The sequence below is a fragment of the Mytilus californianus genome, unplaced genomic scaffold, assembly GCF_021869535.1.
Source record: "Mytilus californianus isolate M0D057914Y unplaced genomic scaffold, xbMytCali1.0.p SCAF_8, whole genome shotgun sequence".
Classification (NCBI taxonomy): Eukaryota; Metazoa; Mollusca; class Bivalvia; order Mytilida; family Mytilidae; genus Mytilus; species Mytilus californianus.
Window position 1 is genome coordinate 74,564,029 of NW_026262734.1, and position 13,538 is coordinate 74,577,566.

The window sequence follows — 13,538 nt, forward strand, 5'->3', positions numbered from 1 at the left end:
AAAATTAAAACGTCTTCATGCGGTCTACTACAAAACAGAATATGTATTTAATAATAATGTTCTATTTATTAAAAATTAATGTAATATTTTCCTCTGGATGATATACAATGTACCATTTCAATTGATATTTTATTGTGTGTCTTTTTTTATTTTGTAATGTTACACCACTGTTTCAGGTTAGGGTGAAGGTTGGCGCCTGTTAAAACGTTTAAACCCGCTACATTTTTATGCATCTGTCCTTAGTCAGAAGCCTGTAGTTCAGTGGTTGTCGTTTGTTGGTGTGGTTCATAAGTGTTTCTCGTTCCTCGTTTTTTATTTAGATTAGACCGTTGGTTTTCCTGTTGGAATTGTTTTACACTAGTCATTTTCGGGCCCTTTATAGCTTGCTGTTCGGTGTGAGCCAAGGCTCTGTGTTGAAGGCCGTACTTTGACCTATAATTGTTTACTTATTACACATTGTGACTTGGATGGATAGTTGCCTCATTGGCACTCATACCATATCTTCTTATTTAAATGTACTCATTATGATTTGAATTATCCGTAGGCAGTGCAATGTTAATACCGCTATAACAATACAATTCCTTACTGATGTAATGAAGAAATGCTTACTTCTGAAATTGAATATTATAAATTTCAGAAGAATTCATGAATTATTTTTTTTTTATTGTCTACATTAAACAAATATCACATTTACGTTCTGAAAGATTCTCACCGAATAATTCTAATCTTTATCAGTAATCATTTTTAAAAGAAAAGGAAAATAAACAATTGGGCGGGATTCTTTTGTACATGTATCATGTATATCATAGCAAGACTAGATGTACAGTAAATTAAACGATATCCCTTTAAAAAGATTGAACTTGACATTCTATACAATTGTTATGTTCAAAATACTCTACAATTCGATTATTTTTACAGCTTAGTTAAATACCTTAAATGGGTCGAAGAACATGATTCCATTCGTTGTTCCAAAGAGAATAGACAACATCCAATCAATCGAGGTCTCGGAACCCCATTGTATACTGTAAAGGGTAGTAAAAAATGACCCAGAAGCCAAAGTGCTGCCGGCAATTCCATATCCAATAAATACAAAAAACCATGGCAGTTTAGCGTTGTCCTTTGTAATATTTCCCCCATTTAATAAATCTTTTGGATTTTGTTTATATCGTCTGTTTCTAAAAATAAATCCCATAAGGAATCCTACGGGGAACGTCATAACTGACGTCATCAGGCCAACATACACTTGTTTGTAAGTCACTTTCATTGGTCCTATAGTAACTCCGTGAATGTGTACAGTATCATCTGCTTTAAAAAACATGGCGCTAGCGAGAAAGGATAACGACATCATTGATGCAATGCAATACAATCGTTGAACCCGGGAAAATCGACTAAAACTTGGTCTTCCAAATAATGAAAGCAATAAGTGCTCATCAAACAATCGGAAACGAGTTATAGACGAAAACAGCGTATTTCCATCTTTAAATTCACTTTGAGCACAATAGAGTTCTCTGTATGTCTTTGCGTCACCTTTACTATCAGATAACCAGTCATTGCAGAAGAATACATACCTTTTGAAAGTAAAATAGAAGAGTAATGTACTGTGTTGATTAAAAAACTTTAAACTTTAAAATAAAATACTGAAAGTAAACACACCGACTTTAATGGGAATTAGACTGCTGTTTTTTTTTGCTATAGAATCTTACAAAAAAATAAAGATTTTGAAAGGAAAATACGAATGAGAATTTGAACTAATATAAAACTTATCGATTCTTAATAAATATAGCATGTATTCAAGGAAACATCCTTTTTAGTTCTAGTACTTCATATATAAACTTAAAAGTTAAAAAAATATAGTTAGTTTGAATAAATATATACCAAGCAAGTCACGAGCGAGATGTTTCCTAACTAATTAAGGTTTAAGGAGATTTGGGGATTATGTCAATGACATAGCACCCCTACGATTCAAATGAAACATATGGATAATAATACAGTCGACAACAACGGACAAGTATAGTTGCCAATATTAATAAAAAGTTTTCAATGTTTGTTACTGAAGTATCATTACTTTAAAATTAGATTGAAATTATTTAACAGTAATAAGGAAACCATATTTCATAATTTTCTTCGTTTTGATTTTGTTGTATACATTGTAGTTATTCCAGTATTGATTTAAAAAATAATATTTAAATATACATAACAAATAAAAACTCACGTTTCTCCTAGCTTTCCGGTGCTTATTAGCACCTTATCCAAAAACAAACTTTTGTTGACACCAGCATTGTCATGCCATATTTTTACCTCTGTCAACGGTCCCAAGTTAACATCCGTTTTTAACAGGAAATTAGAACATCTCCAGCGTATCAAATTTCTGAACTAGAATTGAGGAATGAAATAAGGAAAGCAATGTAATATGGTCTATCAATGTGCTTTGAGCATGTACTTTAAATACTATGTAATAGTCGGTTAGTTATCGGGAATGAGTATTCTGTTACACCGATAAGTCTTATCTAGACGGAACGCGTGTCTGACATACCAAAATTTAACCCTTGTATTTTATAAGATTTTTACAACCACTGAGTCGATGCCAATGCTGGTGGACGTTTCGCCCCCGATGCTTTCATCAGCCAAATAGTCAGTTTTGTGCTGACATAAATTATCATTGATATGTTTATTTTCTGTAAACATACTGTGTATTAAATGTTGAAATATTCTTAACCCTAAGTTTTTTCTACGCCAAAGTATAGATTGCTGTAGCCATATTTGGCACATTTGTTCGAAATTTTCGGTTATTTATGAACTTCACCTTTGTTTTTGATTTAACTTTGTAACGGTTTTTATTCTAAACTTTTGTAGACTAAAAGCACGTCGTTTGAACCAAATCATAAGCCTGGTATCTTTGATGAGTTTTTATACAGTTAACATTCGAAAAATTAGGAATATCATAAAAACCAGTATTTCTGACCAACAAAAATTGATCTACAAAACTTATAAAAGTACACAAATATCAAGTCATAATTCAATGTAAAAAAACAATACACACTTTTATTGCTATCAATAGATTGTATATTTAATTTCATTTTTTTCTACTCTCTTTGTTAATGTTTCTGCCAAGTTCAAGCTCAATAATCCTTATTTCATCAGTGCTACATTTTATACATTCATGTAAATGCAATATTAAGAATACTGGCCGTCTGTTTAATTTTGTATCCATTCGAAAATATAAATCAACATGCAGACATCTTATACGTTCAGGTATTTCACATCAAATCTTTTATGGTAATATTCTATACAAAGCACAAAAATGTCGTCATTCACCTCAAAAGCTAACAAAACCTTTAAACAGACTTATTAAGAAGGGATATAGTTACGTTACTGTTGTCAGGTTATTAAAGATTGCATATTTTGGAATTAATATTGATTCACTCATAGGGTCTTTGCATCGGAAATAAACACATTTATTCTAAAACCAGTTGTTGGCATGATACGGGTTATGTTCTTCTCATATATTTTATGATGGTATGATACTAAACCCCTAACAGGAGGGATTGTGCTTGATTTTCATATGATGGAGATATAATCTTTCAATCAGTTTAATTGAGGTCTGGAGCTGGCATGTCAGTAACTGCTAGTAGTCCTTTGTTAATTTATGTATTATTGTCATTTTGCTTAGTTTCTTCTGTTACCTATTCTGACATTGGACTCGGACTTCTTTTAAACTGAGTTTTACTGTGCGTATTGCTGTGTGTTTGTTTATTCTACATTGGCTAGAGATATAGGGGAGGGTTGAGATCTCACAAACATGTTTAATCCCACCGCATGAAATTTTTGCGCCTGTCCCAAGTCAGGAGCCTCTGGCCTTTGTTAGTCTTGTATGTTTTTTTCAATTTTAGTTTATTTATATGTTTCGGAGTTTAGTGTGACGTCCATTTTCACTGAACTAGTACACATTTTTGTTAAGGGACCAGCAGAAGCCCGCCTCCGGGTGCGGGATTTTCTGGCTGTGTTGAAGACCCATTGGTGGCCTTCGGCTGTTTTCTGCTCTTTGGTCGGGTTGTTGTCTCTTTGACACATTCCCCATTTCCATTCTCAATTTTAAAGTCAACACACTTGCAAAATTGCTTTTCGTCTCAACGGTATAATCGGTTTTTGTTCAGACATTATAGACGATAATACAATTGCCGTTTCAGGTTAATTTGAATTAGAGAGAAGTGTATTAACTAGGTATGACAATCATTTAAACCTCTACAATTAATTGTGTTTCCGAAGCAGAAATCATTTTCTAATACAATTGAAGCTACATAAATTCTATAAAATTGGTGATGCCAAATGCCCATCATGCATCACAGGTCATGAAAACACTATGCAGTCTTTGCTTGTTACTCTCTCAAATATTCTCCAGCCAAAAGACCTGTCAGTCTCAAACAACGTGAAATATCACTTTAAACACAAGAAGAGGTACAAATATGTAAACCAACATATACTTTTAATTGTAGTAAACTAATAGCTAAGTAATTTGAATGCAAGGACTTTGATGAAAAACAGCCTATAGACATGTATTCGATGCCAAAACTTTGTATAATTGCCTAACTATCATTTTCCACCAATCGCTTGTCAATTTTCATTGTTTTCATTTTTTGGGTGTACTAAGATGAACATTTGATTGAATGAACGTAAAATAAGATATCAAATTGACAATGACAGACGGATAAAACATTCATAAACATTAATTAATAGTAGATCGAAATGATTTGCAACAAGATATGTCATAGCAAGTGTTAACACATTTTGGTGCTCAGCCTTCGTCAAACATACACTCCTTTAAAGGTAAGACTATAACGAGTCCGTTTTTCGTTTGTTTAATACTTTACCCTTTTTTTGTTATCACATGTTCAATTGTTTTATCCAATATGGATTAATCGATTTTTATTTTGTAATCATTAGCTTTTTTTTCTTTCTTAGTTGCTATTGAACCCACCAATCCTGCTTTGTCAACCAAAGGGCGACACATTGTTTCTCCATACCATCCCTTCAATATAATATACGGAGTAGATGATAATCGAAAACTAGACCAAAATCCTGTATGAACGGAGATGTAATAGGAAAAGGCAGCGCTGTCTATATTGTCAGCTAACGGTTTGTACTGCCACTGCAAATATAAAGTAAACAATAAACAGTTTATGTCAATTAAGAAGGAAATATACAGTAAACTAAAGTTTAAGTGCAATCAACAACAACAAATATTCAAATTAACTCCCCCCGAGACAATAAACTAGAGGCTCTAAAGAGCCTGTGTCGCTCACCTTGGTCTATGTGCATATTAAATAAAGGACACTGATGGATTCATGACAAAATTGTGTTTTGGTGATGGTGATGTGTTTGTAGATCTTACTTTACTGATCATTCTTGCTCCTTACTATTATCTCTATCTATAATGAACTTGGCCCGGTAGTTACAGTGGAAAATATTTTGTAAAAATTTACAAAAATTTACAAAATTTATGAAAATTGTAAAAAATTGACTATAAAGGGCAATAACTCCTTAAGGGGTCAATTGACAATTTTGGTCATGTTGACTTATTTGTTGATCTAACTTTGCTGTACATTATTGCTGTTTACAGTTTATCTCTATCTATAATAATATTCAAGATAATAACCAAAAGCTGCAAAATTTTCTTAAAATTACCAATTCAGGGGCAGCAAACATACAACGTGTTGCCTGATTGGTCTGAAAATTTCAGGGCAGATAGATCTTGACCTAATGAACAATTTTATCCTCATCAGATTTGCTCTAAATGCTTTGGTTTCAGAGATATAAGCCAAAAACTGCATTTTACCCTATGTACTCTTTTTTAGCCATGTCGGCCATCTTGGTTCGCGGGCGCGGTCATCGGACACATTTTTTAAACTAGATACCCTAATGATGATTGTGGACAAGTTTGGTTAAATTTGTCTTAGTAGTTTCAAGGGGAGAAGATTTTTGTAAAAGATTACAAAAATTTACGAAAAATGGTTAAAAATTGACTATAAAGGGCAATAACTCCTTAAGGGGTCAACTGACCATTTTGGTCAAGTTGACTTATTTGTAGATCCTACTTTGCTGAACATTATTGCTGTTTACAGTTTATCTCTATCTATAATAATATTCAAGATAATAACCAAAAACGGCAAAATTTCCTTAAAATTACCAATTCAGGGGGAGCAACCCAACAACGGGTTGTCCGATTCATCTGAAAATTTCAGGGCAGATAGATCTTGACCTGATAAACAATTTTACTTCTGTCAGATTTGCTCTAAATGCTTTGGTTTCAGAGATATAAGCCAAAATCTACATTTTTACCCCTATGTTCTATTTTTAGCCATGGCGGCCATCTTGGTTGGTTGGCCGGGTCACCGGACACATTTTTATAACTAGATATCCCAATGATGATTGTGGCCAAGTTTGGTCAAATTTGGCCCAGTAGTTTCAGAGGACAAGATTTTTGTAAAAGTTAACGACGACGGACGACGACGACGGACGACGACGACGACGACGACGGACGACGGACGCCAAGTGATGAGAAAAGCTCACTTGGCCCTTTGGGCCAGGTGAGCTAAAAATTGAAACAATATTTTTTATGGTAAAATTTCAGCTTAACATTATGTTAATCTACTAAAACCAAGTTGACAACTCTCTCATGCATGTTGCAAAGGAAAATAATGTACTGAACATCGAAGTATGTTATAACATTTGTTTTTTACTATTGTTTAAAACAAATAAGGATAAAAGAGGGACGAAAGATACCAGAGGGACAGTCAAACTCATAGATTGAAAATAAACTGACAAATAAACTACGTGTATTATGGAAAAAGATTTTGTTTCGTCGTTTCTAATATATTGCAAGAATCTTTTCCTATTGACCTATGACAAAGTTTATTCCAGAATGACGTAAAGAACACACTGAAATTGTTGTCATACGTTTATGTTACTACATCTGGGAGAATCCTGCTGATTGTTGGCCTTCAGTACTTTATGGAACAATCCGCACAGTGACCAGTACGTATATGTGCATGATTAAAACGAAATGGGTTCTTTTAGTGTAAAAGTTTAAGTTTATGATTATTTATATCTACTAATACTATGGAGATAACTCTCTCATTGACAGTGGACCCTAAGACGATTTTGCCGGTCTTATTTAGGCCCTTTACTTGAACGTTTTAGTCTCATGTGTACCCAATAAACGTTATTAAAATAACTTATTGACGCACATTGAAATTGTTATCATAGTTATTATACGATAAGTCAGATGTTACATATAGACGAAGTTCGTGTATGTAGCTATTTAACATACGGACACTCATCTTACTTACTTAATTTCAATAATAAAAATAACACTTTTTAAACTTGGCAGCCAATTATTTCATATGGTGTTATGACATCATACAGTATATTTGATAATCAATTACATGCATAGGTGGAAACATCCTATGGCAGTATCAACTGGCAGTTTTCAAAACATTACATATTTCTGGGAAAAAAATATGTCTTATTCCCGTCTTGTTTAAAAGATTGGATGAAAATACAAAGACCGCTTAACAAAACATTATGCGTTTCTCACAAAATTTCCGTATAAAAATCAACAAAAGATCCCTATTAAAATAAGACTAAATCAGCATGTCATCATAATATTATGCAACTTATAACTAATGGTTAAAATCTCCTTTTAACTTACAAAAAGAATAAGAAATTCAATATATTTAAACAACAACATTGACGACGATACAAAACGGACATTCGACACATGGCTAAAAATGAAATAGCAAAATGTTTAGTATCACCAACCACGCCAATATCAGGGGCGAACTTAGGTGGTCAAGCAATCCCGATATAACGACAGACAATGGGTGTGTGAAATGTACACATCCCTATATATTGACAGAAATATTGAACGATTTGAATTACCAAAAATAAACTGTTTTAAGTTATGAAAAAAAGGACAAGGCAATGGTGCGAGTTTTATCTTTATTATTTTATTGGCATTGCTGTTTAAGAATAATTCCTCAAAAGCCCGAAGAACTTGATCTGGAAAATTATGCAAATGCGGAAACACTGACAGAACAAAACCCTTGTCTTCTATATTAAAGTAGTCGTCCTCTATTAATTCTATGAAGTCGATGCCCCTGAGGTGAAGGTGCAAGGGATTATCATTAAACTTGAATGGAACTTTTCATTGCTAAGGATATATAGTTTGTGAATTATGTACTTGTTTCAAAGGTCACAAAACTCTCAGACAAAATTGACTGACATGATTTTGGCGGAAATATGTATCAAGTATTCGGTGGGTTTAGATCGTTGGTGTACCGGGTGAAAATAATCCCAAAACAAATGTCGTATGCATTGAAATAAGTGTCATTGTGCAAAAAGGATTATTTAATTTTATTTCTTTAACCGGACATAACAAGGGTACAAGAAGTACAAATACTATTTAAAAATTCAATGTTAATCGATACAAAGGGAAAATATCTTCAAATGATCCGATCAATAAATGAATTATTAACGATTGACTGTCTCAGTCCTGATTTGGTACAGACATTTTCAAAGTGAAGGCCTGACCGGGTTTTTACAGAGTTTCTGGTAGCAATACACAGTTAGGAAAACAAAAACTTACAATTGACACTCATAATGTTTAACCACCCTCTTTCCAATGCTTTATAACAAATAAGGCTTACTGTTTGTGTCATGTATGTGCATATGTATGGAAACAGCACTTTCCATAGATTTGATTTCCAATAGTTAAATTGGTGAAATAGAATCTCTTTTTTGTGTAACCATGGCAACAATCTGCATTTATTTGATACAAAATATTGCAAAAAAGGGGGGGGGGGTTGAAAATGTCACAAACGTCCCCAAAATTTGGTCCAAAGTAGAATTACAATCCATTTGAGTGATACCTTTTTCTGAAACTATTGATATTTATCTATCAAGTGGTCAATTACAAATCATATGCATTCCACCTCATTTTTCCATAAAATTGAATTGAAAAGTTCGAGCGTAAAATATTTGTTGGAAAACACTAAAATAATTTCTGGATCTATGGGCGGTACAGATGTAAAAATACGGACTGTAAAAGAGAAAATGGCATAAAAAAACATGCTTAAAACAATATTGATGTCCATATAAACCCATTTTGAAGGCTATATTAATCTTCAGATATCTAAAAATCAATTTTATTGCACAATAACTTTCACATTTGAAAAATTCACTGGGGCCAAAATGCGAAGCCAAACTCCTAACTGTGTATTGCTACCTCAAGGCCTACATTTGTATAACAGTAAAGTAAAAAAAAATGGTTGACCAGATACAAATGTTCTTAATATGACGCTGCATTGCTCTATAACAATAAATCTGGCACAGCAAAACGAACACGATGGCTTTTCCTTAAGTGAAAAGTTCAAATATTGGCTTTTTAGAATAACCTTGAATACATTACTATGTGTCAGCTTTGAAATAATGTTACGTCTGGAAAGATAATGATTATATAGATGCTATTCTAAATAAATAGAAAAAAAGAAAATTGAAAAGCGACATACTAATCTCTTGTCTTCAAGGTCAAGTTTTCTCATAATCACTGTGCCAATAGCTAACCCTGCTAACAGAATACAGTTCATTGCTATAACATAAGGATTATCAGCAATCTTGTCATCTAAGTTGGTAAAAACTTCATCGAAATCTATTGTTTCAGGAGGAATCGCCATTATACTAACACCGAACGTCCCAAAGAAATTACTTTCAAATACAACAGTGCTATCTTCCATTGCTTTCAGCTGAAAATATATCAGAAATTTATCATAAATGATAAATCAACAAAAATAATAATAACATGATGAAGTGCATAAATAACAGTACTATTGTATTACTTTTAACTTTTAACTTTTAACTATCGTCAATAACATAGTAGTTTGTATACTTGGTTGATAGGGATGGATAAAAAGTAAAATAACAAAAATGCCGAACTCCAAGGAAAATTCAAAACGGAAAGTCCCTTAACAAATGGCAAAATCAAAAACTCAAACACATCAAACGAATGGAAAACCTGTCCATCAGCTTATTTTTACCTGTTATATTGTAAAGTTCGTAAACAATTGGATAATCGTATTGTACACAATTGCAAAGATAATATGCATAGTATGTTTTTTTTAAATGTTATGTTCTTGTATTCCGTAATGTCGATTAGTACTGAGAACAAAATTGGAATCTTGAATCTGATATAAATTAATCTCGTTGAGAATCTCACTTATTGAATCATTCTAAGGTTAGTGCTATGTGATCACAAATTATTTTTGTTTTTATGTGTATGTGTTATTTTGTTTTACTTTTCCAATGTGTAGGTGTTTAGAGGTGGTGGTATTTGCTTAAATTTGAAGGTGGTACTTATAGATTTATAGATAAAAACTCACCTTCATTTCTTTAGCATTTCTGGTAATCTTACAGTATTTTCATATTTTTAAAAAGAACATGATTTCATACACTTTAATACCTTTATATCTGAAGACCTTTCCCATTTATTTTCAGCACTGTTTAAGGCATACATAGATAATTTTCCTGCCCGGATTTGATTTGAAGTCAAATTTGTCCATAATCCTAAAACATTAAACTTACTAGTATTATAGTGCTGTTTTATATAGATAATGAATTACTCAATAAATATTTTCCGTTTTTAAGTGATATTAAAAAACTGGTCTCCTTGTATTTCACAACATTATTATTTATAGAGAAACTTCTTACTATTGAAATATATATCAGATGTCAAATCAAAACCTAACATGCTCATTTCGCTACATATGGACCAAATGCGACTGTTGTATTAAATTTCAAATTGATACCGGCAAGTATTTAAATATAATTTAGTAATATAGTTATTCAGATTATGATGTTAAATTATTTTATATAGTAATCACATTTCTAAGAACATTAACTTCCTGATTAATTGAAACTTGGTATTTGGTCAAAAATAACGATTTGAAGATATAAAAAAAATATAAATATATGATAGCCATTTCCCATGTTGTATGTAGTTCAATAAAATACAGAAGAGTCAAACTAAGTGAGGTGAGGTAGTAAATGATGGTTTGTTTGTGTATTTATCTTGAATTTTCAAGAGTTATGTACTTTCTATTTTACCATAGACATTCATCTCAAAGCGGTTGGTTTTATATTTTGGGTTTTCTGGAGTTTTTTAAAGAAGAAGAAGAAGAAAGAAAAAGCCAAAATGTCTACCACTTGTCCAATACTCATTAGAGTCCAGTACATGACTTACTGTCTTGGTACTTTTTTGAAGGCCGTACAAAGATATCGTGATATATGTTTTTTTGAGAAGTGGTATTAAGTGCTGTCTCGTTGACATTTACAACGCATAGAATTGTTATCTGTCTAAAACAATTATATTTTACAAAAATATGTTACATTTTCAAAAAATATTCTCAGCTACTTTTATTCCACGATTAAATGGCACTCACCACCACAAATCTGCTTAATCATGTTTGTTGATAAATTAGTCAAAGCCGAAAAGTCAGAAACTGGAAAAAAATAGGCAGCGTCTGGGTCACTTGTAACAGTTTGAAACTCTTGATAATCATAGTTTCTTATTCCAACTCCAACAATTTCTACACCGTCTGCCTTTAGCATGTCAGACTCTTCGTATAATAATACCCGATCAGATGAACCACCATCAGCTAAGAGTATAACAAGCCTCTGTACACCAGGCCTTGCTAAAGGAAGCATTGATGTTCGTACTTTATTTAAAGCTGCACCTGCGTAAGTTAAACCACCAGTAAAATTAGCGCCCAAAATATTCGTAATAATAGTTGCAGAATCGGGATATTCATTTAACTGAAAAATGACAATTGGTGTTGTTTCAAATGTCATTAACCCTATTCGGACCTGTTCTGGTCCAATCTGCATCAACTCTACCAATGATACAACAAAATACTTCATTTCTTCGAATGACGATGCTGTGACACTCCCTGAAGCATCCAATACAAATATCACTTCTGATTGCTGAATACAGGCTAAAAAATATCGAATATCTCATTAAGAATGTAGTTCATTTATTTTATCCTTTTTATATTTCTAAAACTGTCAAATACATATTACATATGTGTACGTGACAAAATATTGAATATCATAAGAATTAATCGTTTGTATTAGTGTGTATCTAAATGCATAGCAATTAGGCAACATATAATAAAATCGTGTAACTGCATAACGCTGCGTTAAAACTGCATAAAATCATCCTTTTCTTATTGATAAAGAAATTAATTTAAATAGTATAAAAATATTACAATATAATGTTGATACATGTTTCACACTGTGTCAGGTTTATTGCAGTTGATGCTTGTGATCTCTTTTATTGTAATTTTTCTTATATTTCCTTTATAACTTTTTAGTAAGGAGTACACAATGTTTGGCAGCACATGTCAGCTATTATAATGGATTTATCGTTATACTATTTTTAGTCATATATTAGTCTATGATCAATTTTTCATATCCTTTTTTTGAAATTGGATCAAGAATCTGAATTAAATTTAAAAAAATAACAAGAACACGACTGCTGTATAACACATGTTTTCCATTTTAAAAACAAAGATACCTGCTGAAATAGATAATGCACTTATCAAATTTACATTCGAAGTAACAATGCTTACCTTTACAGTGTACAAACATATCCATTGGTGGATTAGGTGGGCTGGCAAAAAATTGTAGTGACTGATTGTAGAAACTTATGTTTATATTGGAAGGAGACTCGTCTTTTATAACTGTATCCAACCCTATGGTAACTATATCGAATGTTGAATTGGTAGATGACACGGTTGTTGTGCATTCTTGTAAACTGTTTAATAAAACACTAACCATACCATTTTCACTTCCAAAATCAAATGAAGCTTCCAGGTTTTCAGTTCCATTAATTGGAGGATTTCTCACATTTGTTTCGTCCTGGATTTCATTTGAAGCATCTACTAAGAAGTCTATTGAATTAAATATTTCAACAGGTTGTCCGTCTGCATCCATCAGAAATGTTTTAAAGATACCGGAATTCATACCATATGGGTCAGGTATAAAACTATACAAGCTCTGATCACCAACTATCATCTTAAAAATAATGATACAATATATTATCTTAAATATGATGATATAAACTGATTGTTTCGCTGCAGTAGTATTTAATTATCTAAATGACAAAATAATCAGGTTAAAGGTACTACACGCGAACTTATCATCAAAATCAACTTCAGATATGTAGGCCTGGCAAAAACAAGTGTTGACCCCAATTTACTATGATCTCAAATCGATCGATGACCAATATTCCGTCAACAGTGCAGTCTAAATATAGAAATATGTATGTATATCACTTCAGAATTGTAAGAAAAATATGCTAACCAAGACGTTAGAGTTCAAGTTGTTTAGATTTACTTGTGAAGCGTTGACCTATTTATGTATTATTAATTCATCTAAGATTATTCCGAACATGCGTTCAGAATAGTAAAACACGTCAAGGCTTTAAA

At 32.3% G+C, this 13,538-nt stretch overlaps 1 protein-coding gene across 1 annotated transcript; it reads right to left on the bottom strand.

Annotated features, from left to right (window-relative positions):
* Positions 1-605: 605 nt before the first annotated feature.
* On the bottom strand, positions 606-13,125 carry LOC127712847 (polycystin-1-like). The gene is made up of 7 exons (XM_052219454.1): positions 12,681-13,125; positions 11,635-12,044; positions 9,567-9,800; positions 4,976-5,146; positions 2,213-2,373; positions 1,205-1,568; positions 606-611 (listed from the first exon to the last, which is right to left on the bottom strand). Exons 1-7 carry the CDS (start codon positions 13,123-13,125, stop codon positions 606-608), a joined length of 1,791 nt encoding a protein of 596 aa, XP_052075414.1.
* Positions 13,126-13,538: the final 413 nt, after the last annotated feature.

Bases quoted from the DNA above. Each gene is read 5' to 3' on its own strand.
- LOC127712847 (XM_052219454.1), bottom strand. From the start codon at position 13,125: ATGATAGTTGGTGATCAGAGCTTGTATAGTTTTATACCTGACCCATAT. The intron at 9,801-11,634 runs GTTGGAGTTGGA...ATATATTTTCAG, and splicing joins AGGCAGACGGTGTAGAAATT to CTGAAAGCAATGGAAGATAG. The intron at 5,147-9,566 runs GTATGTCGCTTT...TTATATTTGCAG, and splicing joins ACCTTGAAGACAAGAGATTA to TGGCAGTACAAACCGTTAGC.